Source organism: Mycteria americana, chromosome 17 (genome assembly GCF_035582795.1).
Source record: "Mycteria americana isolate JAX WOST 10 ecotype Jacksonville Zoo and Gardens chromosome 17, USCA_MyAme_1.0, whole genome shotgun sequence".
Taxonomy (NCBI): Eukaryota; Metazoa; Chordata; class Aves; order Ciconiiformes; family Ciconiidae; genus Mycteria; species Mycteria americana.
Window position 1 is genome coordinate 10,044,078 of NC_134381.1, and position 27,451 is coordinate 10,071,528.

The following is a 27,451-nucleotide window of genomic DNA, read 5'->3' on the forward strand; positions in this document are numbered from 1 at the left end:
GAGCGTGCTGGCCAGGAATCTGCTGGCCAGGAAGGACGGTTCGGCCGGGGAGGTCCCTGTGACCCCCAGGGCGGTGGATGGATACACGGCTGGCTTGGTTTGCCGACCCCGTGGGTGTGTGTCGAAGGCTGGATGCTCGCCGGCGCTGGCAGGCAAACCTGCCCTCCTCTTAGATCTGCGCACCGATGGGGCAGGCTGCGTGGGAATGCAGCTCACCTCCAAGCCGGGGCGGGAGGCCATTTGTTTTGGCGTAAGAGTAATGGGCGGAAAGTCCATTTTTTCCCCGAGCTCTCTACTGCCAGCAGCCAGCATCACGCAGCTCCGTCTCAGCTACCGGACCATCTGCCTTTCTGCTCCAGCCGTTTCGGGTTGCGAAAGGAAAGGGAGGGTGCTGCAAAACCCAGCACGGCCCCGATCGACCCACATTGAGCTGCTGCCCGCTCCTCAGCTCAGTCCTGCCTGCTCCCTGCCGAACACCCGGGGGTTTCTGTCGGTGCCTGCAAGTGGGGAGCGAGTCGGCAGAGCCTGTCCTGAAAGAGTTAAAGGCTCTCACCCCTTCCAGCCTGGGGAAGTGGAATTAGTCACGGCCTTCAGTAGAAGTGCTGGCCAGGTCATAAAAATGACAAACGAGCACAAATCAATAATGAAGTTAGTGTTTTCTGGGAATGCCAGACACAAACGGAAAAGTACATCAACACGGGTGCCGGGCGCCGTGATGTATAGGATGAGCTGCCCCACGCGCGCATCCCTTGCACGGGTGCGTGCAAGGTGGCACCGTCCCTTTCTCCTCCCCGTCATGTTTGACTCTCCCCTGGCACCGTCACTGCCGCCGCGAGCTGGGACGGCTCTGCGTGCCAGCACCGCCCGGGGATTTTCGGTGCCTTTTGCAGCAGAGCTTGTGCGATGCCGGCTGCTGCTGGATACTCATTGAGCGCGAGGCACCGAGGATATCAGATATGGCTCCGGGATATCAGAGATCGGGGATTGCAAATGGTGCCCCGGGGAAGTTGAGCGTCTGATTAATCTTCAGGACACAGGGTAGCGTTTCCACAGCACGGAGGTAGCTTTGGAGGCCACGTTTCCTTTTCCAAAGGGACTTGGGCATGTCTGGAAAGGAAACGGCCTTCTAATTAGATGGCTTGAAAATCTTTACCGTCGCTCGTTACAAATACATTAATCAGCCCATATTGAAAGAACTGCACTGCAAAAATGACATTATTATTATTATTATTTATTGTTTAGATATGAATGAGTTTAATCCCTTCCTAGCCTGGGCCGTGTTCAGAAAGTGACCCAACATCCCAGTGCTGCTTCTTGGCCCCAATGTCACCCGGTTTCTCTGCAACCATAAACCTACCTGGGATGTCTTGGGGATTTTCAGCAGGGCTTTAAAATGGGCAGCTTTAAAATGTGTAAGGGAGGGGCAAAATAATGGCCCAGGGATGTAAATAGGGGGAGGTGGGAGTGAGGGGGCTGAGACCTGGCAGAGGCGCGGTGCAGGGGTGGGACAGCGAAGGCCGCGGTGGAGTGGGGCTGAGCCGTGCCGGGGGAGCTGGCGCCGGCGTGCAGAAGGGGGCAATGGCTTAGGAAGAGCGGTGCTGTCATTGCACAACATTTCAGGGTTGGTGGCTTTCCCAGCCTATTAGCACATTTCTGTAATTAATATAAACTTCCTTAATCGGCCTTCCAAATGTCCTGGGTTCCGGTTGACCTCTGGGCGCCTGGGCTGGGCGTCCCGCTCTCTCCTTTGGGATGTGTTTTCTCCCGGAGGCAATGCCCGGTGCCCAGAGCTCCGTCAGCAGCCTGCCCCTGACCCTGCACTGTCCTGGCTCCCTCCCGGCCACGGACGCTGTGCAGAGCCTGAAGGGCGGGTGTGAAAATGCAGGTATTGATCCGTCGCAGTTCTTTCCTGCCTGCGGTGGTCTGGGTGATGCCAGCAGGTCACGGGAGCGCAGGAGGACCCGTTCACGCTGCGTCTCAGTGGGTGCAGGCAGTTTTTCCACTGCCGTTAGAGTTTGCTTGGCCAGTGTGCCATCTTTGTACGTACGCAGACTTCAGGTGCCACCCTCGTCTTCAGAAACCTCCTTAGATGTGTCAGCCACTTTCTGTCGTGGCAGGTAACCCTCCAGACCCTGAGGAGAGCTTGCTTTCAGAGAGCAAGTGCAAGGGGTTAATGGAGGCTGAGGGTGATGGATACCTGGGAAGAGCTCATCAGGGAGAATCGCATTCCTTCGAGGAAATCGATAATCTGGGATGCTTATGCTGCTCATTTTCAAGGCGTTGTCTTCATCACTTCATCAGCACTTTCCAACTGGAAATAATGGTGCTGGTGTGGGCAAGCTTGCCCTTCCTCCTGCCCCCTTGGTTGACCTTCAGGTGTAGGTAAGGTCTTGCCAAGCTTCAGGCCATCTCTATACAATGCTGCAGGATGGTGAAGCCAGAGCACAATCCAAAGTGGACCCAAAGCAGAAGCTCCAACTCCAAATGCACCAAGAACTCAGCAAACTTAAAAAAACCCAGAGCAAACCAACCCCAACCCCCCGACTGCGTGCTTGGAAGGAATGAAGGACTGCGTGCTTGGGCGTGAAGGTTTCCCGGCCCCTCTTCGCCATCAGCCAAGGTTGCCCTTTGCAGTGGAAGGTGTGCGGTGCCCTGTTTGAATGAGATGGAGCTCGGGAGTGCGATGGGTGCCATCCCCCTGCTCCCACAGGTAGCCGTCTCCCTGGGGTGCGTCTCGGCGTGCTACGGCACGTCCGTGTGGCAGATGCCAGCAGAGCCGGGCTCTTGCCGTGACCGCGGCTCCATCGCTGCCGGAGCTGCGCTGGTGTGACGGTGCGAGGCGACCTTCCTGCCTTGGGCCCTTGCCAGCGCTGAGAGCTCTGCCCCATGTCCCTGAGCACGCGGTGGCACGGATCCAGCCTCCACGCTAATGAGATGGCTTCAAATAAGAGTTAATCATTTGCCAGCTGAATGCTGCCGGGGTGTATCTGAATTCCTTGCTCCTATAGACGCGCTGTCGTGTACTAGATTGTCGTGCTCTCGCCCAAAGCTGCTACACCAAATGGTTTGCAACAAAAACCCCAAACCACATGAAAGTAGTCGAGTTTCATATTTCATTATAAGCCCAAATTCAGGTTTGCCAAGAGTTTCAGTAGTTTTATGAACCTTTCCCATGAACCTTCAGCAAAGGCTGTAGTTTAACCTGGTTTTGATAACCCAGGTGTGACTCAGTCGCTTTTGAGCAACTTTTGAGGTTTATGCAAACGCAAAATTCGAAGGCTTTCGAGAGGAAGGAAGAAAGGAACTCAAAAGCGCGTCAGAGCTGGTGACAGCGTTTGCAGGGAGCCCTGCGCACATCTGGGGCCAAGCTGTAATTCCTTGGGGACCCGGGACCCGGACACCCGCGTCGCTGGGCCGGCACGCCTGGCGCCCGGACTCTGCGCCGGGTGATGCTCTCGGTGATGCTTTGAACCCGCTTGGCAGCGTCGCCACCAAACCGCTGCTACCATTCGGTAAGCGCTGGTGCTCTGAGCCTTGCGGCTCCCGGGGCCGAGGACCCGTGGTCCTTGTGGCAGCATCTCCCGACCTCTGCCACCGCTGGGGCTGCTTTGCTTTGGAGCGGCGGTGGGTGAGCACGGGCTTTGCTCTTGGCATTGCTTTGGGAATAACTCTGCGAAAGTCAGCGGTGTGCAAGAAAGCTCCCGAGCCGAAAAATAAAAGGCGGGTACCGTGCGGGGTGGGGATGGGGCTCCTTCCGAACCACGCCTGGCGCACACGCAATCCTGCCTCTGGATTATGTGTATTATTATATCCACACGCGGATTGCTTTTTCGGCAGTGCCGTCTTTCCTTTCTCCAGCAATTTCCTGAAATAATGTTAGGGAAATGTGAAAATCTTGAACTTTTGAACCTCCCTGGAGGACGGCGTGCAGGGGGGTGGCGGCAGGAGGAGGGGACGCCCGCCTTCTGCTTGCCGTTTATTTTGGCTACAGGGCCTGGGGATGGGGAGGAGGGGGCTCGCCAGCCCCCCGGCCGGCGGAGAAGCCAGATCAGCGCTGCCCCTTATTAATTAATGGCTTTCTCGTTGGTGGGTCACGGAGGCGAGGAAGCCAGAGGAAGTTTTCTTTTGCTCGCAGATGCCGGGGAGAGGGGGAGTGCCTGGGCTGGGTGGCGAGGGCAGGGGGTGACACGCAGGGGTGATGGATGGGGCCTCGCTTTTTCGGCCGGGCTCTGGACGCGGGCAGCTCGCACCAGTGAGGAAGAGAGAGGGGAAGGGGGATACACTACGCCTGGAAAGTACTTTTCCCTCTGATGAACTTCAGAGGCGTATAAATCACTGCCAGGCTGCAGCTGCGAAGCATGTGACGCTGGCAAATTAATGGTCCTTCGGAAAGCACCGGCCATCACGCTCCCCTCCTCGCCTCTTAAAGGCGCAGCCAACAGCCAGGCCAGCCCCAGGTGGGGGAATCGGGGGGCCCGGGCCGGGCTGGGGGAGCCTCGTGTGCTTGCCGGCCCCCGGGTACGCTGGGGCTGGGTGTGCCTGCGGAGGGGAGCCGGCACGAAGGGCTCCTGCAACACTCTCCACGGCGCAAAGCTCTCCACGGTGCAGCACAATCCGTGGTACAAAGCTCTCCCTAGTGCAAAGCTCTCCGTGGTGCAAAGCTCTCCGCGGTGCAAAGCTCTCCATGGTTCAAAGCTCTCCGTGGTGTAAAGCTTTCCACTGTGCAAAGCTCTCCATGGTTCAAAGCTCTCCGTGGTGTAAAGCTTTCCACTGTGCAAAGCTCTCTGGTGCAAAGTTTTCCCCTGTGCAAAGCTCTCCGCAGTGCAAAGCTCTCCGTGGTGCAACGCTCTCCATGGTTGGCTCCTGCTCTGCTGCCCGTGGTCCCCGTACAAACAGGACCGAGATGCTCCTGGGGATGTTATTTTTTCCAAGGGGCCTTGGGCTCAGGGTGGGTGCCTGGTGGGAGCTCCTGGTCGCTCCCACCGCTCCATAGCGGTGCCTCTGCTGCGCTCTCGCCCACCCGGGCTTTTATGCACAAGCAGTGACCAGGGGAGGATGGAGATACATGGGGGGGATCCGGGGTACACCAAAACCTTATAATGACTGGAGTGTTGAATTTGCGGTCGAGGTGAACATCACCCCAGGGGCTGGCTGCCTGCCCGGTGCAGCGAGTTGTCAAGCAGAGGACCGTGGGGCATCTTTCTCATGGTGGCATCGAGAGGCCACCGCATGCCAGGGCTGGGTGTCCATGCTTGTGAGGCACAGCCACCCGTGCGGACCTCACAGGCAAACTGCTGCGGGGCTGGAGGGCAGTCAGAGGCTCCCCGGCTCACCCAGGGCTACCTGGGCCACCACCCGAGTCCCAGCCCGCTGCCTGCCCATCACACCATCTTGCTCCTCTTCCTCGCTCTCGCTCTTATAAGCAGCGGCGGAAGAGGAGGGGAATCCAGCACTGCAACTTCTGCCCAGCGCTGCTGGTATGCAGGAGGGGGAGGGAGCTGAGCCACCAGCAGAACAGTTAAAAATTACTAAATACTTCCCTAATATAATTAGGTTTCCATGCAAGCAATTGCCTTAATTGCCAGAGGGATGTGGGGCGGTGGGGAGGGGAGCCAGCCTGGGCTCTGCCTGCGCTGCCGCTCCAGCCCAGGTTTCGCAACCCAGCGCAGCGATGCTCCGCTCGACCGAGGACCTCGCAGGGGAGATGTCCCCAGTGAAGCCTGAGTAAGGATTTGGCCCATGCTGAGCCAGAAGTAAATAAAAGTGTTTTGCAAACATCATGGGGCTGGAGGTGAGCGCTGGCGGGGGGCTCGGCAGGACCGATGTCGGCCCCCTCGGCTGGGTTTGCCAGGAGATGAGCTCAGAGGCTACCCGGACACGCTGCAATTTAAGTTGCTGTTTATTTTCTAACTGCTGTTGGAGCAGAGAAAGTTAGGCAGGCAAGAAGGACAAAAAAAAAAAACCCCAAACCAGAGCCCACTTTATGATTTACATGGTAAAGGAGATAAGTGGGGATTTAAAGAGAAGGGAATATATAATTGAGACGAACGTGTAATATGAGCAGGGATCCAAACAGAGAGATCATAATCAGAAGTGTTAGGAGAAGCTGAGGTTTATTAATGAAACGTCTCATCTATTTGTCAGCTGAAGAGGAACAGCCTTTCCCCAGCAGCCGGAGGTGGAGGGGGCGGACGCGGGGATTGCACTGGGTGTTCCTGCCGCTGTCGCAGAGATCGAGGCTGCCATCTTCCTGCCCAGGGGGATGATGTCCTGACCCGAAAGCAAAGGCAGGGTTAGAGAAAAAAAGGAAGTACATGGTTTTTAGGAAGCTGGGTGTTGTCGTTTTCCTCGCTGTAATCTGCTGTGGAAGTCAGGAGCTGGCAGAGCTCCGCAGCGGGGCTGATGACTGCCTGAGGAAGGGCTCGTTGGAGCCTTCCTCAAATCCCCACTCCTCCTCTCCACTCTTCTGCCCAGCTCTCTGCCCTCGGGTGCAGGCCCTTGTAGTCTGCTCTGGGAAGGCACGACGGATACTCGGCAGGTTGGAGTAAACGTGCCTGCGGCCTCGGGAGCAGCTTCAGCTGCTGGGTTCAACTGTGCATCTGGGCATGGCTCTGTGCGGGACTTTTCCACGGCTCCGACCTGCTCGTGGGGGCAAAGTGCTCCCGTCCAGCTCGTTTCTCACCCTGGCACTCGCTGTGTCTTCCTCGCTGCTCTCCCCGAGACCAGTGCGTGGCTGCCCCGCAGTCCCCCTCCGTGTTCCTCGGCCGACTACAGCCAGGTCGCGATGCCCCGGCACACCTGGGAGCCACTGCTGACCCTGTGCCGGTGGCCGTGTTTGCTCACAGAGCCATGGTGTTAGCCTGGACAAACCCTGCTTTTGTAGACCGGCGGCTGCAGGCTGGTGCAGGCACATCTAAGCCAGCTTTGGAGGAGATGTTGGTAGCTGTGAGGAGAGCACGGAGCACATGGCGCACCGTGTTAGTCTCGCTGGTTTTTCAGTAGCCCTGTGGCTAGGAATTTAGCTGTTTTGCTCTGGCTGTATGGTTTGGTGGGTCTGCTACCCGGGTGCTGTATGGCGTGCAGCGTGGCTCACCAAGCGCCTATTCTCAGGGTGACACCGTGAGAGATGCAGACCAGAGCATGGTGGACAGTCCCCCTGTTTCATCCTCCCCTTGCTCACTTTTGGCTCTGCCCCAGCATTGCTGCTGGGGCATCTTCATCCGTTGGGGTTCCTCAGGCACGGGACCATGCTGGCAGCGTCCGAGGGGTTAACCTGGGGCCGTATGCAGCTCCAGAGGGGAAAGTCTCTGGCTGTACATGAAGCGAACATTTTTTTAAGGGTCCTTCCCCTTCCCAGGCCCTGGCAATTATCTGCGGGCTGACAAAATCCCTGGAACATGGAGACCCGCTGGACATTGACCTGACTGCGCCGAGCTCAATTAGCTGAGGCTATCTGATTGGACTTGGTGCAGCCTAATTAGCTTTGGACTCGAACCAGAAACTCAAAACCAAAGGCAGCTTGCAGGCAGACCATCCTTTGCTGCAGCCTGCCCTGGGCTTTCCCAAGCCTCTTCTCTGCCCCAAGGAAGGGGGAGCAACCCACCGACCCTGTCTGCCCATCCCTCCGGCCACGCGGCTGGTGTCGAGGGGGCTTAAACCGTCGAGGGGGCTTAAACCTTCCTTCCTGCCCAGCGTGTGTTACTGAACCCGGGAGGGGTCACGTAAGACCGGAGGCAGCTTCTTTCTCTTGAGAAACGGTGTGTGCCATCTAGTTTCCAGAGGGAACTTGCTTTTATTGAAGGTGACCTGGCTCTGGCAGCTGCCTTCCCTGTCTTGATAGGCACCTTCCTGGTTAGGCACCCAGTTCTCAGGCTCCTTCTCCTGGACCTCCAGCTGCGGTGCACAAAGCGGGTGGTTTGTCCCTGAGGCAACCAGCTTGCTCCGGAGCATGCTCCAGTCATTGGTGGAGATGTGGAGAAGGAGCTGAGATGGGAAGGGATGGCTGTTTTGGGACCCCAGGATCCTTTGCCCATCTGGGTTTCCAGCTCTGTGTGCTCTGTGAGCATTAAAGCACAAAAATGCTGGTGGGAAGGGACCTCCAGGGGTCAGTTGACCAGCCTACCGCCAAGCATGGGCTGGGAGGTGGGCATTTCTCCAAGGAGACTTGGAAAATGGTGTTCCCATGGGCTGCCCTTGCACAGCTCCCAGCAGCGAAGCCCTCTGGAGGGATGGCTCATCCCACGTGGACGCTCATGAGGTGTCTCCTGACCAGATGACACCTTGTGCCCAAGCCAGGCTTGCTGGGTCTCAACTAAGAGATGGGAAGACCCATGTGGCTTTGCAGTCACCTGTCCAGCATCCCCTAAGGAAAACTACCGTAACTGGTTTTCCGGAAAACCAGTTAGCGGCGTTGCCTTTTGCTGGTCATGGTGTGGCCGGTGGCAGCGCACCTTCGGGGTGTTGGGCTGCCAGCTGCAGCAGCGCCAGCCACGTTGGATCAGTTAAAGCCCATTATGCCAAGTGAATGACTGTAATTATCTCAAATCTGGATTAATGCGTGCGCACAGCACCGTAATATAATCCGTCTGGCCGGTGGTTTGTAGGCCGTTGTTCCTGGAAGCCAGACGCAGAAGGGGATCCGCAATACACGGCCGTATCCTCCCCCCTCGCACCTCCTGCTGCCGTCTCAGACCCCGAGGATGGAGCTTGTCCCATTGGACGGAGCCTGCAGACGTAGTGTAGGACCTTTGAAAGTGATGTGGGCTGGTGGTTGCTCTCAACGCTGACCACAGATGGGAGCAGAAGAGCAACTGGGAAGTGCAGAGGTGCTGTCACTCCGGCCAGCACCTCCGGTCAATCCCCATAATTAGCAAAACCAGGGTAGATGGAGCAGTTCCCCCAGCATGCCGGGGCTCTGTGCCTCTAGGACCCGTCGGTGAGGGGCAACACGGGTTTTAGCCCACAGATCTCAAAGCCAGTGGCAGGGAGAGCCACCGGGCTGCTCCCGCTCCTGGTCTTTAGGATTTGGCTCATCCCAGATCTCGTGGAGGGAGGATACGGAGAGCTGCTGGGTCCGCTGCCCAGCTGCGGGCAGGGCAGGGTAGCTGCACGTCTGAAGGGTTAACGCTGCGGGAAGCAGCAGGGACATTTATTACTGAATCCCCTGGGCTGTGAGCCCCACGGTGGGCTGTAACCCGTGCACAGGCATGTCTTGAGAGGAGCGGAGCTTCCCCTCCGACAGCGTGGGTCGGCAGCCCGGTTTCAGAGCCGGGAGCTCCCGTTTACCAGAACTTTCAGCCCCACTTCATTGCATTCTTCTGGCTGCTTCTTTCCCTGCCTGCTTTGGAGAGGAGTATTTTAGGGCTCAAGGTAGCAGCTTCCCCAGGAGAGGAGCCTGTTTAGCTCCAGCTCTGAGACCCATCTCCTCTCCACGTCCATCCTCCGGCCCGGAGCCCAGCGTGGGGACGGGACCCGGGTGCTGGGGGGAGCGGGTGGGACGAGCCGGGGCGAAGGTGCATTGCGTGATCCGGGTTTGCCGGCGAGCCCGGCACGTGCCACGTGTGCGGCTCATTACTGCGAGGTCCTGGGGGAGCTTCGAAGTGAGACGAAACTTCTCCTCTTTCTGCTAGAGCGAGCCTAATGCTTTCGAGCTCCCCGTGCGTCTCACTGGATCCTGCTTGGTTTTTCATAGCTCAGAGCGTAGCACCCCCTCAAGGGCAATTAGATCACTTCCAATTTGCCCGTAAGCCCATAAAACTGCAATTGAATGTAATTAAAAGGCCATAATGAGCTTCAGCAACCTGCGGGACCACTGCGCTTTTGCTCTCACCGTGCTCCTTTCGGAGAACGGGATGGAGTCAGGGAGGCTGCGAAGGTCAGCGTTTGCAGGGAGGGAGAGGAGCTCCGAGCAGAGCTCCCCGGTTCCCGGGATGGGACGGGCAGACGTGGGGAAGCACTCAGGTGCCACCCCCGCCACGTGCCCACGCTGCTGATGCCCGTTGGGGAAGGCTGAAGGGACCCCCGGGCGCAGCCCTCCGTCTTTGCAGAACAGAGGGAGCATCTTCCCCTCTGTTGGCATCTTTTGCTGCTGTTTTGCCTTCACCGATGCTCTTTGGAGGCTGGAAGGGTGCCAGCAGGTACAAGGCCCCTCTCGGCATGGCCTGGTTTGCTCCTGGCTGTGCTTCGGGAAGGTTAGTGGCGGGCAGGGGACGATTGCAGTGATGGGGGCTCAGCCCTTGTGCTTTGGCCGTGAGGTCTGGGTCGCTCAAGCCTCCCCTTTGGGGGTGCATGGGGACACCCTAGAAGAGGGAGAGACACGACCCCAAGCGGGGTTTGCCCGGGAGCTCCTCACACCACCACGTTTGGGGCAGAAAGCCGGGCTGGGGGCAGCTGCCCCCGTCCCGCTGGCACGTGCCAGGCAGCGCCTGCGCCCCGAAAGCGTGGGGCTCGGAGGGACAGCGAGCCCCCACTCCGGGCTGCTTCTGACTGCAATGGCACGAGCTCAGAAAGAGCCGCCGCGTCGAGTCCTTCAGCAGACGTCTCCCCGGCCCCGCTGCCAGCCCAGGAGCCCTGGCAGCGGCACTACACTGCACCTATTATTGCCTGTTCCTGCAGCGGGTTCCCAGCCAGTAAATTAGGGACACTCGCTGAGCCGCTGACAGCAGAACAGAGCGCATTGTAAGAGCAAGGACAGCGCTGGCCCTTGAGGGATGAAATAGGAGCCTGTAATTTCTCAGGACTGTTGTGACATCTTTGCACAAGCGTGTGATTGAGTCACATTTGCTTTATCAGCAGAATCCTTGTTTGCCTGGGTGCACCCTCCCCCTCCGCCCACTACTGCCAGGCTGGGGGAGAGCCGAGCTGCGCTGCCCCCTCCCCTCCCCTCCCCCTGGGCTTGCCTTTGCCTTTGCCTTTCCCTTCTCTCCAAGGGGCTCCTCACACTTTCCATATGTCACGCTCTCCCGCTTGCTCACGCTTCCTGCTTTTGCCTTCTCCACCCGCCGCCCCGGCTCCTGCCGAGGGGGGCTCGGAGGCTGCCCCGTGTGCTTGGGAGACTGAAAAACCGTGGGTGAGGGGTCCTCCGTGGGTGGGGGGAGATGGTTGGTGGTGGGGGTCTGCACGGGGCAGGAAGCCGGGAGTGCTGGAGTGCCGCCGGCACGGCGGCCGGAGGAAGAGGCGTTCGCAAGCGTTTCCTCTGCTAACACGGCAGCTCGCGGGAAGAGTGGCTTCTGGAAAATTCCTCTTTGAGTCCTTCCCCCTTGGAGACGGGAATAGCCCCTGCAGGTTTCCGGCTCTGCCAGTGGCTCCAGGAGCGGGCTGCGCTTTTACAGGGCTCCTGGGAGGGTGGGATGGGGTTTTCAAGGCAAAAAAAAGACAAAACGAGCACCCGTGCCGGAGCTGAGCATGGTTTGTCAGCCCCGGTGTGGGGTCTGTGCCTCTCCTGCCACACGCATGTCTGCGGTGGGGCTGCTCCCCCGTCCACGCTAGCTCTGAAGCAGCAGGCAGAAGCATCCCATTTTTTGGCGTGGGTCCTGCGGCGGGGCGTCCAGACCTCTGGGCATCCGGGCTCTAGCAGGTGATGGGGTGGGTTAGGGGTGAGCGTCTCCCAAAGGGGACCCTCTGGTGCTTTAAGCCGGGCTACCAAAAAATGGTGAGCCCATGGTCACCCACGCAGGTTGCCTCAGAAGTGGCAAAGCCTGGGGGGAGACCCCCAAACACCACCCTGCACTTGCCAGCCCGAGCCCACGGCTGCGACCGCATGGTTGTCCTTCCCCTTGGCGCTGGGGAGGTCTAATGTTATCTGCAAAGTTGCGTCAGGAGGAGAAAATAAAATAGGATAGAGAGGGACAACGGGTGTTGGAGCTGCAGGGACAGAAGCGTCCCAGCTCTGCCCCACGGGGTAGGGGTGCTGTGTGCTCCGAGTGCTGCCGCGAGGTTTGGGGTGGTTCCCACTCTGGAGAGCCCGCATCCGCCCTGTCCCATGGCCCGGCGGTGGGATGCTTTTGCACTTCTTCTTCCCCTTCATCTTCTGGGAGGAGAGCAGAGGTTCCCCTGAGCTGCGGTGGTGGGGACCCGGGCTGGGGGAAGGAGAGGTTGGTGTGCAGAGCGCGGTGGAAAAGCTGCCCATGGGCACTGTAGTCTCATGCCATGGGCCATCAACCCCGTACGGTGAAATTCTGGCAGGAGGCAGCAGCTAATGCCTGTCAGTCGCTGTAAGGGGCTGGGACGGCAGCACGCAGAGGGGTGCTGCTGAATTTTCTCCAGCCAAGGAAACCCCATGGAAGGGGACCCTGATGCTGGGCTCGAAGCCCCGAAACGCGTCTCTGCTCCTCGCCGAGTTTGGCAGCGGCTGTGCCGAGTGGTCTTGCTGTCAGGTTTCGGCTGGCTCGGGCGGGAGGGGGGAGCAGGGGGTGAGAAGCCGTGTTGGCTTTGGGGTTTTAGTTTGGTCAAAATGAAACCTGGCGGGAGGAGGAACCCAGCCGGAGCAGAGAGCGGCCGAAACCGAGTTCCTCACTGTCCCTGAGCGGCTCGAACCGCCGCAGCGTCGCCCAGCACGTCTCAGGGGAAAGTGCTGAGCACGGCTCAGGAAACTCTCCCAAACCTCAGAGTAGGTTCCCAAAGACAAACTGCACGTGGTGATTTTTAAATGCCTGCAAAAAGACACATTTCCGTGTGCTGTCCCCTGTGCAGACTTTGGGGGGGTCGGAGAGGGATGTTCTCGGGTTTGTCTTTGTACTCGAGTCCAGAAATGTAAAAAGAAAAAAACAATTCAAGTTACTTTGGGGTGAAATCACAGCTAATCAGGATCAATGCGCTGGATTGCACTGTGGTCCAGCGCTCCTACACCCTTTTGCCTATGGCTGTGGCAGCAATATTTAGAAGGAATGTATGGATAACATACAGCTGCATCTTCTGACATCTCATGGTGTCTGTTCCCAGGGATGCCTCTGCCATGAGCCTGGCACCAGGGTGGTTTAAGGAGATCACTCGCCTCTCCTTGCGGGGCAGAGTGCCATAAATGCAGTTTAGTGTGCTTGGGCCACAAGATGATGCTTGTTTCTTGGACCCATGGGTGGTTTTCGGGGTTGACAGCCGCGCCGTGCCACGCAGGTCGTCTCCCTGCGTTTGCCCGAGCTGGGCACTGCCCGGTCCATGGCAGCAGGCAGCATCGGAAGGGGAAGAGGCAGCTCTTGCTCCATCCTCGCTTCAGTTCTCAGCTGTGCTGCTGTAAATTGAGAGCAAACTTAGTCAAGATTGTAGGCCAGGGGCTATTTAAATTCATCTGCTGTAAACGCTCTCTGTTCACTCCAGTTTTTGATCAGGGACAAAAGTGAGGACCTGACCTCTTGTGGTCACTGTATTCCCATGGCAGTTTTCACATGAAAACTACGGTCAAACCCTCGTGTCCTGCCCAGATTTGCTGCCGGCCCGTTGCTCTCAGCATCCCGCTTCGTAGGTGGGTGCAGGCTGTTTGCCACCCGTGCCTTGGTTTGCTGGGGAAGGCGAAAGGAGGGGAGGTGGAAACCTCCATCATTTGAGGTTCCTCGGATGGAAAGCACACGAGGACATTTCTGTGCTACTTTTGAGGAATGAGAGCAAACGGACAGTGATTTTCACTACCAAGTTTACTTAGGTAAACTCACCACCCACAGAGGCACCGAAAGAAGGAACAGCGCTCTCAGCACTCGGTGCGCTGAATTTACGTGCAGATTCACGTGCATTTGGGTGTCAGAGTTTTGAACCTGGTCAAAACCAAAGTGACACTTGAGAGCAGGGGAGGAGGACATTTCCGAAAGCCTGATCTCAGCTGCTGGTCCCGATCCCCTCCAAACGTGGCCCCACAGTGCTGCAAAGCCCTAACGCGGAGGGCTGACTTAAGGAAGGGAGCGGCAACCCAAATTTAGAATTTCCTGCTGTTTAATACCCCAAATTGATCTGCTTTCTGATTAAGGAGGAAGAGGTGCTGAGAAAAAAAAAAAAAAAGCGGAAGCAGGGGGGTGCGGGCGGCTTTGCAAATCTCGGCTGGCGTCAGGGCTGGGTGCGTGGGGTGCTTGCACCGTGACGGCTCCCTGGAGCCGTGGGGTGCCTGCAGACCCCTCTGATCCCACTCGGACGGGCTGTGGGGTTGGGTCCTGGGTCTGCAACCCTCCTTGGCTTCAGAAAAGCACGGCTCCGGGAGTCTGTTTGTGCCTTGAGGTCTGGTTTTTTTTTTAACTTCCCCTCTCTCAGAAGCAGAGTGCCGAGCCACCGAGCTGCTGAGTAAACTCCCTGGATATGCGAGAAAAGGTTTTCCAGCAGAGCTAGGTCACTGTAATTTTACTGGCAAAGCCTCTTAAGCATAAATGAAGATTATACCGGCGAAAGCTTATGCTGGTACAGTTTATTCTGGTACAAATGAGCTATTCTGGGAAAAAGCACCTCTTGCTGTTGTAATTGTTTCTGCTCTGGGACATTTTGTGGTCTAGAAATGTTAAAATCACAACCCTCCGTGATATTGCTGTATCAGCAGAAGCTGTTACTAGCTGTCGAGCTGCTGCGGACGTACCCTGGCCAAGCAGCGACGCTTGAAGAGTCCCGTGCGCTGGATGGTAAAATGCAACAGGGAAGTTGGTCGGATGCTTTCAGCCACCGCAGCTCCCGGCGGGTCTAACCTGCCCGTCCGGGCCACATCCAGACATGGATGTTTGCTGGTCCAAACTGGAGGTTTCTGCTGTTGGCCCCAAGAATGCCCAGGGGATGGAAAATAGCAGCGAAGCTGCCCAGGGCCGTGTGATAGTTGTCTGCGCTGGTCTGAGTGTCTGATGCAGCCGGATGGGAATGGGGACAAATGTTTTATAAAGATGTTTTCTTCCCTTATTGAAAATTAATAATAGTAAAAAAGTGCTGTCTGTCATGGAGCCAGGAGGGGGAAAAAAAACCACGGGGAAGGTTGATTCAGGAGTCGAGGTGCTAGCCTGGGTCTTGCAATACCCAGGATCTATTCCCAGCTTTGGCTCCGATTTCCCGCGTGACCTTGGTGAAGGTCACGGAAGCCTGTGCCCTACTTGTGCTGTCTGTGTCTGTTAGTGGGGCTGCTGCCTTGTCGGGGGCATTGCTCTCCCCGTACCTCGGTTTCCCCGCCTGCGAAGCAGGGGTGATGGCATCCAAGAGAGATCTTGCAAAGACAGGTATCTGCTGAGGGCAAGAGCAGCGATGAGCACCATGCCAGAAAAACAAGACTCAGGCTCCTTATCTTGAGGCCAGATCGAAACCCGCTGGCTCTAGCCTCCGTGCGATGGTTTCAGCTGAAGCGTGTTCCTCTGCCGCGGAGGAGAGCTGAAAGCGCGCACATGGCTCCATACGGCCGCGTAACTCCATCGCTTGAGATGGATCATGTGGCCCTGCCCTAAATGTCTTATTCTTTGGGAAAAATTCCCATCCAAATTTTGTGGCTCGCGGGTCTGTAGTTTAGAGAAGGAAAAAGAGCTTCATTGCAAATTCTTTAGCTGCTGAAGAGCTCTTGTTTCTGATCTCCCAACTGCCATGGGGCATCTTATAAGATATATAGAGGTCGTTGTGTTTAAACAAAGGACACACAGAGAAAATAGCTGCAATTTATGGGTGCGGCAAGAGGGGAAATGCTTTGAGAATTTTTTTTTTTTTTTTTTAGAAACAGGCACAGAGTTTATTTTGGTCAAGAGATAGTCACACACAATGGCTTTAAATGGCAAAACTACGCAAGAAAAATGAATACTCTCACACTGCTTGAACTGAAAATGCATTTGGGAAAATACCTCCCCTGTTTGCTGCAGTCCAAGTGGTATCCATCAGTTTGGGGGTTTATTTGTTTCTATTAAGGATATTTCCTCAATCTAGGCTTTTTTCCTTTTTAAATTTATTTATTTCTAGCACTCTTTTAGCATTCAAGGTCCTATAGGATGCTTGTGGTGAGTGGGGAGGGTGGACTTCTCATGTCTGGCTCTGGATCCCCATCTCTCCACCTCGAGTCATTATTTTCCCCAAAAGCATCTTTCCTGCTGGGACCGTCCCCCCTCGAGCCGGGGGCTGGCAGCATCTGCGCTGAGTTGCCTCAGGTGGACTCTTGATTTTTCTAAGGATAAAAAAAACTAAACCCTTTTCCATATTTGCCGGTCGGCTGGAGGTAAACGTTTCCCATTGCTGCCGCTCTTACAGCGGGGTTTGGGGCTGCAGAGGAGGAAGCGTTTGGAGGAGGAGTGGAAAATTCCCGGTGTCCAAGGGATTGCTTTGAACCGGGCATGATGCTCTGAAGCAGTTCGGGTCTGGTTCAGATTTCAGAGCGTTTGGCCAAGGGTTTTGGGTGAAAACACACCCAAACGCGTGTCCGTGCCTACATACGCTTCTCCCCGACCGGCCTGTTCAATGCAAGGTTACTCCTCCTCTCGCCTCCTTTCCTTTTTGTTGTTGTTGCTTGAACTATTTTCTCCAGACCAGCCCTACCACACGTGTCCAGTTCCTTGCTGGGTGCCGGGGCTCACGTGTGCTGGGAAAGCGAAGTGTGTAAACAGGATGGGTGAGGGGAGCCGGCTCGGAGGCACGGGGCGCCGGGGAGCTCCCCTGGTACCCAGGGGATGGGTATTTTGGGAGCGGGGCCGGCCCCACACGTGCTTTGCTTTCTGATGTGCTTGAGTAGGCACGAGCTGGTTGCCAGTAACCTGCCTGTGACCTCGCCTGCCTTAAATACTCCGGATCTTTTAAAAGGAAGGACTGTGCTTCGCCGCCTTCCCTTCGCGGGTCAAGTGCCCGTTTCCCCTGGCCAGGAGATCCAGCGCATCCTTGGATGGTGTCCATCCGTCACCTTGGCTAGCGGGTGTTTCCGGGGGTCCTTCGGAGAAGGGCTGGCTGGGACGCCGTACCCAGGCACACTGCTGCTGCAGGGTCAGCTCCTGCCTTTCCCCCTGGCCGCGGGGTGGTGGCCGGGGCACTGCCCGCACCCCGGCTCCCCGGAGCACCTCGCAGCGCCCAGCCCCGCTCCTCCTCCCAGCCGTTTGAAGACAGCAAAAAGCAGAGAGCCGGGAAGCACGGTCCCGCTGTGCTAAATCCCAGGAGGAGACCCTGAAGCCTCAAGGAATTTCCCGGGGTTCCTGTTGTGCCGCCCGCACATCGCGCAGCCACGGGTGACGTGGTGGCCGTCGGTTGTTTTATAGCAACATCCTGTGAGAGCCGATGCGAGGCCAGTCCCCCGGGGACAGGGACGCTCGCCTCCGCCACGGCCACAGAGACGCCTGCCAGGGCCGGCAGTGCCGGCACACGAGCTTGTTTCGGCATTGATGGCGGCACCTGGCTGGAGCACAGGGTCTGGGCACGTGTCCCCTCGGCCTGTCCCAGACGGGACAGGACGCCCGTGCAGAGAGAGCTGGCAACATCCCAGCCCTGGAGCCTAATCCCCATTTTTGCATCCAAGCCCCCTCCCCTCTGCCCCTCGCCCCGGGGTTCCCGTTTCTGGCTCTTGTCTGGGAGTTTAAGGAATTATCTGTGCAGGAGCGAGCCTCTCCCGTGGCGTGTGTAATCCTGTTACGCCTACAGCGGGGAAGGCGTGGCGGAGGCACGCTGGGGACGGCTGGGCTGCGCGGCGGGGACACGCACCGCGGGGGGCTCTGGGCGCCAGGACGGCACGGCCGCCCACGGCAATGCCTCTGCGTGGGGAAGCCCTTGGGGATCTCCGTGCCCCGCCAGCACCCTCGCGAGGTGGGGATGGGGCTGAATGCATCGGGGCTGGAAAGAATCACCGAATCACAGAATCGTATAGGTTGGAAAAGACCTTTAAGGTCATCGAGTCCAACTGTAAAAGGTGCCAGGGCAGGAGGTGTGACCATGTGGGGTGCAGCAGCATGATGCCGGGTGCAGTGGTAGGATGCTGGGTGCAGCGATGGGACTTTGGGTGCAGTGATGGGACTCGATTAGGACGAGAGGAAATGGCCTAAAGTTGTGCCAGGGGAGGTTTAGACTGGATATTAGGAAATTTTACTTCACTGAAAGGGTTGTCCAGCATTGGAACAGGCTGCCCAGGGCAGGGGTTGAGTCCCCATCCCTGGAGGTATCTAAAAGCCGTTTGGCTGAGGTGCTTAGGGACATGGTGTAGTGGTGGGCTTGGCAGTGTTGGGTTTACGGTTGGACTCGATGATCTTAAAGGTCTTTTCCAACCTCTACGACTCTGTGATTCTGTGATCTGACTCTGGGTGCAGCGATGGGACTCTGGGTGCAGCAGAGGGATGCTGGCCGCACGGCTGTTTGCGAGAGGAGCATCACTGCCTTGCTGGGTCTTCACTTCCCCACGCTGGGGTTTCCCCACCAGGATCGGTGATCTCCAGGGAAGATTGCTGGGGCTGGGCTTGCTGTGGGTTCAGCAAGCGGGTTTCCCACTGTGTAACACTTGTATGCTAATGGCCCCAAAATCCCGGGGAGACAGCTGACCCCACGCAGGTGACCGAATACAATATTTCGCAGTATTTAGTAAACTTTGGGGCCTGTAGCCAAAAGCAGCGGCTCCCAGACTCCCCTGTGAACAGCCCCTGGCCAAGCAGCCGTGCTGGTGCCTCCCCCTCTCTGGGCCTGTCTTTGCTGGTGTGAACTGGGGGAGTCCCGGCTGGTGTCAGGGTGAATGGTGGCGATGCCGGGGGACCCCTGCCCGTGCTGCCCGTCGGCCCCCACCGCCTTCTGGCAGCTCTTCCTCGCAGCCCGCCCGGGGGCCACGAGCCAGCCCCTTCCTCGCGCGGGATTGTTTTGCAAGCAGCGTGACAGGATGAGGAGGAAATGTGCCAGGAATGGCTCCATGTCTCCTCTCAGGAGAATCGGAGTCTATTTTTAAACCCCCTTTCCCGCCCCCCCCCCCCCCCCTTCCTCCCGCTTCCCCGGGATGGCGGAGCCGCTGGGGCGCAGGCAGATGCAGCCCGTCCGCTGCTGCCTGCGGAAAGCTGCCGCCCGCTGCCCACGCAGCAGGCAGGGGTGTTCCTCCTTGCCAGCACACGCAGACTTCCCCATTGCACGCTCGCGCCCTGGACGGGCACAGAAACCACGCGTGCGATGCACAAACGGGCTCTCGCCACCGACCAGCCCTCCCTGCTGCCGCAACCTGGGGGTGCCGCAGGGCACGCGGCCCCTCCGCGCTCCCCGCGCGTGGCCTGGCCCTGCGATGCTGCGATGAATCTGAATTATCCCGTAGCATGGAGGGCGTCTGTCTGCTCCCGTGGGGGGGTTTCTACCCGTGCATCAGCCAGAGCAGCAGCGCTGCCTCCGCAGCAGAGTTTAGAGCCGGGGTACAGCGGGTGAGCGAGATGGAGGAGAGCGGTGACGACTGGCTCCCGAGGTGGAAATACTCTCGGTGCCTGTCTTAACGCCTGCATAAGTAATCCACCAGAAGGTGGTTTTGAAAGACGGAGGATGCATTGGGAATTTCGGGGGCAGGTTGAAAAGCAGCCCCTCGGCAGGGTGGGGAGCGGGGGGCTGCTGCTCAGAGCTTGCTGCGGCCATGTGTCAGAGCCTGTCCTAGACGGGAGACTCAGCCCCGTTTCTCTCTTTCCTCTCTTACAGACTTCTCCAACCAAGTCAATTCCACGTCCCTGAACTCTCCCACGAGCCGGGGGCCCATGGCCACCCCATCCCTCCACCCGTCCATCGGGCCGGGCATCGGCTCCTCTCTGGGCTCCCCGGGCCAGCTCCACTCGCCCATCAGCACCCTGAGCTCGCCCATCAACGGCATGGGACCTCCGTTCTCAGTCATCAGCTCCCCCATGGGCCCGCACTCGATGTCCGTCCCCTCCACCCCCAGCCTGGGATTCGGCACCAGCAGCCCGCAGGTAAGGGGAAGGTGACGGGGACGTTGCTGCTGCCTGTTTAACCAGGGAGAAGCCACCTCCATGGGTTCCTGAACCAGACCCGGCTCTGGTCTCCCCGCTGCAAGCCCCGGCTCGCAGGAGGCTGTGCTGGCCAGGCAAGCACAGGGAGATAAACTCCACTGCAGGCAGCGCAGGCAGGTGCCGAAGGGTGGCAAAAAGCAGAATCTCAAGGGAGAAACGAAGTCGGAGGCATCGGGCTCCTCTGGCCAGAGCCGGGCATCTGCAGCCGCCTTTGGGGCTGCCCTGGGTGGGCTACGGGAGACCAGCACAGCCAGGGTATGGCCATCCATCATCTCCCATCGCTTGTCCCCTCGGGTCCTGCCCTGTCCGTCCCCAGGCTGGGGGTGAAAGGGGAGCAGTGACTACCCCTGGGTCACCTGGGGGCTGGTGGAGCTCTGGCAGGGGCCAGAGCCACCCCAGGACTCTCTGCGCCCCACGCTTCTCACCCGAGCAGTCCTGTCCCCTCCCTGGGAACTGGCACGTCCCCTCCGGGGCCAGCCCGCGGTCCCCATGGCATGCACCGAGGGGTCCCCTGCCTGCTCCCCCTCGCCGCCGGGGCTGCTTTCTCCTCGCAGGGGAAGGACTGGCGTTCGCTGCCTGAAGATTATGTAAAAAACCCTCCAACTACGGAGAGATAAGCTCTTTTTAAAAATAGCAAGATCGGGGCGCGCTGGCCAGCCCCTGCCACCTGTTGCTGGCTGCTCACACGGTATATGTTTAGTAAAAGGGCAGATTAAGGAATTGGCCACCACCTGCCGCTCGCTGCGGGTTTATTTATTCCAGGCCATCTCTGGGAGTCAAGCACCTGCCAGCACCTTTATTTTTAAATATCGGCCTGATTTATTTCCAGAGATAACAGGTCTTTCTACCCGGCGCTGGGGAGGGCTGCGCTGGTCTGAGTCCCATCCCTGGGGACCCCCAGGCAGCTTCCCCAGGACGCAGCATCCCCGTGCTGGCCGGAGAGGTGGCAGCTTTATTTGCCTTTTGATGGGCTTCTCCCATGCAGGATCTGGCCCGTGACCCCCATAGATGTGCGGGGACATCTATGTCTGCAGGCTAGATCTGCAGCCTGGCCTAGATCTGCAGCCCGGTGCGGCTGGGTCCCCGTCCCCAGTGCGGGAAATGAGGGCTGGACATGCCACCTCCTGTCCCACGGGCAAGGGAAGGGGAACTGAAACAGCCCTTGGGAACGGGCGACCAGAGCGAAATTAGCAGCAAGAGTGCCAAAATGGTGGGGAAGGAGTGGGAAGGGGGGATGTGAAGCAACGCGGGGGTGAGCCGCAAGCCAGGGAGGAAACGGGGAATGCACCTCCAGCGTCATTTATAAGGCATGGTTTGCTTGAGGGACCGGCGAGCCAGAGGAACCGAAATAAAACACGGCCACAGGGCAGAAAGGGGAATTGAGAGCGCGGTCAGATGGTGTCGAGGAGCGAGCTAGCAGCGCGGCAGCTCCAGCCCTCTCGGCGCGGTGCAAGCGCCCGTCCTTTGTTCAGGGACTTGTCTTAAGTGGTTTTCCTAGAGGTGACAGTTAGGAGGTCTTCAGCCTAATGGCTCCTGCCATCTGTTCCCTGTCTGGGCACATCAGGTCCCTGTCCCTGTCCCTGTCCCTGCAGCAGGCAGAGGCGCCTACCTGGGCCCGCAGAGGAGTGCGGGAGGAGGAGGAGGGTGCAGGCAGGCAGCGGGGCCGATGCTCGGAGGGGAGCGCAGCCGCCTGTGCCGCTGCACCGGTCGGCAAAGCGCGGGGGGTAATGAGGCGTGCGGCCCGCGTCGCCGGGCGGGGGTGGAACTGATGGAAGGTGGTTTGAATCAGATGGCAGATGCCACTTGCCATCAGACCATGCCTCGTCGCCTCTGGAAAGCCAGCAGAGCAGAAGGGCACGGGGGGGTGCGAGGTGCAGTGGGTCCCGCAGGGTGGGTCCCCTCCACCCCAGCTCCTGCCGGCACCGGGGTGGGAAGGAGCCAGCAGGCTCCCGAAAGCCGGGGCGCTTTCCCTCTCCCATTTGGTCCGGTGGAGGCGAGGAGCCGGCAGCCCTTGGTGCCAGCGCTGGAGGATGCGCAGAGCACTCCCGGCACCCTCCCTCCGGCACCGTGCGCTTTCTGGGACCTCGCACGGCTTCCAAATGCAGCCCCAAAATCAGGGCACGAGGCAGGGTGTCCTGCCACGGGATCCCAGCACCCAGGGAGCCCCCAGGCCCCCCCTTGGACACCATCCAAGGATGCACTGGATCTCCTGGCCAGGGGAAACGGATTGTAGTTTGCAATGGTGAGCAAGGTCCCAGCCGGACCGGGAGGCTAGACCCAGCAGCTCTGCTGCTTACTGGGATTTAACACATATTTAAACCCTCTTACCTAAAAATTCTGGGAAAACAGGGAAAAAAAAACCTCAGGATTTTCAGTAAGAGCTGAAAGGGAAGGACTTTCCACGTGTTTCACAGGTCTGCGCTGGCACAGCCACCCCAGGCATCACTGGCAGCAGCTTGGGGTGCCCGGGGGCGAGCAGGGAGAGATCAGACGTGGGATTAGGCTTTTCCAGAGCCGCTCTCTGCCTTTGCACAATGCTCTTTGTGAGGGTGCCTGGGGGACAGGAGAAGGGGTTGGGGTTTTTTTTTGGATGGGAGGAGGAATAAAGCTCTGCTTGCCAGAAGGGACAGGATTCGGTCCCCGGTGCAGTGAACTGAACAGGGAAGGGAGAGGAGCCGAGGAGTCCCGGCGTCACTGGGGAAGCAGAGCACCGGTTCCTCCCTCGTCCCCGCTCGCTTGCTGAGCTGGAGTTGTCCTGCCCCGGAGCAGAAGTGCCGTGCTAAGGCGGGGGCCACTGCCTCCCCTTCTGCCTCCTCCCTGCCTGCACGTGCTGCCCGTTGCGCTCGGTGGCCGCCAGCCGGGAGGGGAAGGCACGGGACAGGCGCCGGGACGGTGCGGGAACCCCGGGGTGCACGTGGTGCCTCCGCTGGGGTTTTGGGCCGGCGCTGTGAGAGGAACCGATGACTTCCCCCACCCCAGCCCGGGACTGACTCAGCTCCGACCGGGGCATCCTGCTGACGCATGGGGCCGTGGTGGGCGGCGGGACCCCCCACCCTCCCGGGCTGGTGCAGGGACAGGGTGCAGCGCTTGCCCCGTCTTGCTCTGCCCATCGTCCCCCCCAGATGCTCTCAGGAGGCTGCTTGGGTGGACTCTCTGGGCTGCTGGGGCTGGGGGAAGTGGTGGCAAAAGGCTTATCTGCAGCAGGCAGCCGACGGCTTCTGCCCTCGCTCCCGTGTGGCAGCGGCCAGCGGCGCAGCACGACAGAGCCGTAGCCACCAGCTGCACCTGGGAAATGGCTCCGTTTCCCAGAAGGTGCACGGGGAGGAGTTGCTGGAGCCGGTGACCCCGAAGCCGTGGAGGGATGTGCCGCAGCAGTGCCGGCAGCCCCTGCTCGCAGGGCAGCACAGAGAGAGGCTCTGTGCCTGGGGACCCACAGATCCCAAAGAGAGATGCTCCTGCCTGGGGACCCGCTTGTCCCTCCCCTCTCTGCCCTGTCGCAGCGTAACTGAACAGCAGGTAAAGCCCAGGAGCGTATCCCTCGGCGGCACCGGGTCCCGGCTGCCTTTGATTCATCAGCTGGCACAGGCAGGGCGGGAGAGGGGAGGCAGACCCATCACATTTCTCCAGAGTGGGTTTACCTTGCTCTGTTCTGTGGTTGTTAGTCACCTGCCTGCCAAATATTCCCCACCAGCCTGGAGACTTTAAAGCCAGAGAAACGGCTGCGCTGCTCTAATTGACAGATCACAAGCCCTGGGACTTCCCTGAATTAATTTGTGACAAGTGCAATTGCTGAGTATCTCTATTAAGGCAGAGAAACACAACAAATCAAAGCACAAATCCTGCGTATCCAACCTGGATTTAGAAGCTGGCAGGGACGGAGGCTCTGCGACAGTGCCTGGCAGGCTGGTCCCCAGGAGGACAGCCACAGCGGTCCTGGCCGGTGCTGCATCCCGAGCTGACCGAGCCTGGCTCTGCCATCCGCCCCCGGACCTCCTTGAACCTGCCCTGGGCTGGGCGGGGTTGCTGTGAGCTTGTCTCCCTTACCAAGATGGGTCAGTCCTACATCTCCATGCCTCAGTTTCTCTCTGTACATGAGGGGATAACAGCCCTGCCCTGCTGCACAGGGCGATGCGGGAATCCACTCAGGGATCCTTCACTCAGTCCCAGCACCACAGGGCCATGCCAGCACCCAGCTTCCACCCAGTTCTCCTCTTTCTTCACCAACTGTTGAGGATCGAGCTCACTGGGGAGGGAAGGAGAGGCATGTGGACAGGCTGCTGGAAGGCTGGAAGTTGCAGAGAAGCGTCCCACCCCAGCCAGCTCTGGAAAGCCAGGCCCCATTGCATCTGGGATCTATTTATTTGCTGTGAAGCTTTCCTTCGGAGAGATAATGCTAAAAGGATGTCTATAAATTGCAGAGCTAAAGTGCGAGTGTCCTGGCCTTCATCAGCCGTGCAAGCGCTTGCTCCCAGCCAGCAGCTCTCCCACGAACCATCGCTGCAAATCATCTTCCCTGGTCTGCATCCCAAGGCGGCGGGAAGCCAGGGTGGCTTGCGAGCGCCTGGCCGTGGGGGCTGTGCCGGGGCTGTGCCGTGGCTGTGCCATGGGTGGGGGTCTGGCAGCGCAGGAGGACTCGCCTTCCCCTTAAGTCATGCAGGAGTGTCCTTCGTGGGGCGGGCGGTGCCAGCCCTGCGTGGCTCCTGGGGATGCGCAGGGGACCGGCCGTGTCCTGCTCCTTCTGCCCCGGTGCCAGCAGCGAGACCTGGTGGCATCCTGCTGCCAGCTCAAGAGCCGCACCGGCTTTTGTACCAGGGCAGGAGTTGAGTGCTTGTGCCTTTGGTCTCTGGACGCACGTGCCCAAATCATCCTCTTGGTTCAGCTTTGCGGGTGGTTGTTTTAAGCGGTACTCGTCCCCATTGGAAGCTTGTCCCCTGCTTGGCCCTCCTGCCCCGTGTCTGAGTGCACGGGCAAGCCCTGCTGCAGAGCTGGCTTGGCCCCGCGTCCGCGTGCCCCGGCTCCCCGCTGAGCACTGTGCTTCTGTCTTGACAGCTCAACTCGCCCATGAACCCCGTCAGCAGCTCAGAAGACATTAAGCCACCCCTCGGGCTCAATGGAGTCCTCAAAGTGCCAGCACATCCCTCAGGAACGATGGCCTCCTTCACCAAGCACATATGTGCCATCTGCGGGGACAGATCTTCAGGTAAGGCTGGTGCCTGCCCCGGGCGAGGGGCTCGCAGCAGCATGCTCGGGCCGCGCTGGAGCGTGGACGCCCCGGGAGAGCGTGGCGAGGGTTTGGATGGCTCCCTGCAGCACGGCGAGCGCAGGCGCGGACTCTCCATGGGGACACGAGCCGCCTGTGCCCTCGGAGGAGGGCACGAAAAGTCCCGTACTGACCAGCCTCCCCCAGCCCATCTGGTCCGGGGCAGGCTCTGGGCCGAGCCTGGAGACCCCAGGTCTCTGCGTAGCAGTGGTGTTATATCCTCAGCCCTGAGCAGCACAGCCCGTCTGAAGACAAGGCATTAGCGAGCGTCCCTCTCTCTACCCATTTTTCGGTGGTACCGTCGCATAGCGCCAGATGAAAAGATGTGCGTCGCATGGAGTCTCTCCACTCGTGGGAGATAAAGATGGGCTAATTCCCTTTATTCTCATGCTGTTTTAAAAGCTCTCTGCTCCAGAAGTGCTCTGGTCGCCTAGTTTGTGAGGTCCTTAGGGACACCTCCTGCGCCTGTCGGGCTCCGGGGCTGGAAGAGGAGGGTGGGCGTGCGGTGCGGAGCAGGCTGGGTCGTGTGTCTGGCGTGGGACAGGTCGTGGGGGGTACAGGGGGGTCCCCCCTGTTTCACTGCTGCGCTGCCTCACCCCGCTGTTTGTCTAAGAAATGGCGAGGGCTTTTCCTGGCTATAAGGCAGGTTGTAGCCCACAAAGGGCATCGTGATTTTATGGAAGTCAAGTCAAGGTGAAGCCACTGCTCTTTAGCTCCTGCTCACAGTCTGAGAAGCCTCTGCTTCCCCCAGACACGGCTGGGAGAGGCCCTGGGAAGAGCCGATGGTCTTTGTGGGGAGGGAGAGCAAAGCGGGGGAGCTGGGGGCACCCGGCACGCTCAGCGAGTCCTTTTAACCCGAGTCGCATACCCCCGCAGGTAAACATTACGGGGTTTACAGCTGCGAGGGCTGCAAAGGCTTCTTCAAGCGCACGGTGCGGAAAGACCTCACCTACACCTGCCGCGACAACAAGGACTGCTTGATCGACAAGCGCCAGCGCAACCGCTGCCAGTACTGCCGCTATCAGAAGTGTCTTGCGATGGGGATGAAGCGAGAAGGTAAGGCAGAGAGAGCCCGGCCCGAGCACCCATGGGTGCTGGAGGCACCTTTCCTTCGTTAGGAGGCTCCAGCAGGTTCCTGCCTGTTGGCAACGCGGCAGCACCACGTGCACCAGAGCCAGCACGAGCCTTGCCAAGGGCTGCCTGTGCCGGGGTGCCAAAAATGCGCGTGTCTCATTTATATTTTGCTTTTGCGCCACAGCCAGGGCCTCTTATGGGCTCCAAAACAGCGCTAAGTCCCAGAATGGTACCTGGGTGATGGACGGTTGCTGTTGGGGTTTAACCCCAGTTGGCAACTAAGCACCACACAGCGGCTCGCTCGCCCTCCCTGCTCCCCACGATGGGGGCAAGAATCAGAAAAAAAAGTAAAACCCGTGGGCTGAGATAAAGACAGTTTAATAGGACAGCAGAGGAAGAGAAAATAATACTAATACTAATGATAAAAGAATGTACAAAACAAGTGATGCACAATGCAGTTGCTCACCACCCGCTGACTGATGCCCCCAGCCCGTCCCCGAGCAGTGATTGCTGCTCCCCGGCCAACCCCCCCAGGTTCTATACTGAGCGTGATGCCATATGGGATGGAATAGCCCTTGGGCCAGTCGGGGTCGGCTGTCCTGGCCGTGCCCCCCCCAGCTCCTTGTGCGCCCGGCAGAGCAGGGGAAGCTGAAAAGTCCGTGACCAGTGTAAGCACTGCTCAGCAACAACTAAACCAGCAGTGCGTTATCAACATTATTCTCATCCTAAATCCAAACCACAGCACTGTACCAGCTACTAGGAAGAAAATTAACTCTACCCCAGCCGAAACCAAGACAGTTGCACGTTAGTAAACGAGCCAGTGCCCGGAGGTGCCGCGCACAGCACCGGGGAGCAGGGGGGCAATGAAAGCAGGCAGTACTTGCGAGGCCATTTGCTGCCCTGGAACTTGCACTCCCTGTTTCACACCAGCTGCCACGCGTTGGGAGCAGCGATGGTAAATACACCCAGCTCTTCCCTTTCCCTGCAGAGCCCCATCAAACAGAGGTGCGAAAGCTGTCGGGGCTGGGTGCGTTTCGGGTGACAAATGCTGCCACTTGGCCTGGCCCTTCTTCCTCCCTGCAACACACGGGATGTCACATCCTGGAGAACTGGAGCCGATTAGGGGACATTGGCAAGATAAAGATCACGTTTAATTCGATGGTTACTAATCACCCTGCTGCCAGGGAGATGAGAGGCTCCTTCGGGCGCATGTCCCAGTTGCATGCTGTTTGTGGTGCTTAGG

General features: G+C 58.8%; 1 protein-coding gene across 4 annotated transcripts in view; it reads left to right on the forward strand.

Annotated features, from left to right (window-relative positions):
* RXRA (retinoid X receptor alpha) overlaps positions 1 to 27,451 on the forward strand; it is a 122,171-nt gene that overhangs the window by 59,356 nt on the left and 35,364 nt on the right. For all 4 annotated transcript variants that reach the window (XM_075519508.1, XM_075519506.1, XM_075519507.1 and 1 more), the window contains exons 2-4: positions 19,549 to 19,814; positions 24,924 to 25,074; positions 26,011 to 26,190. In XM_075519508.1, the coding sequence (XP_075375623.1) occupies positions 19,549 to 19,814; positions 24,924 to 25,074; positions 26,011 to 26,190 (597 nt within the window). The remainder of the gene's footprint in view (positions 1 to 19,548; positions 19,815 to 24,923; positions 25,075 to 26,010; positions 26,191 to 27,451) is intronic.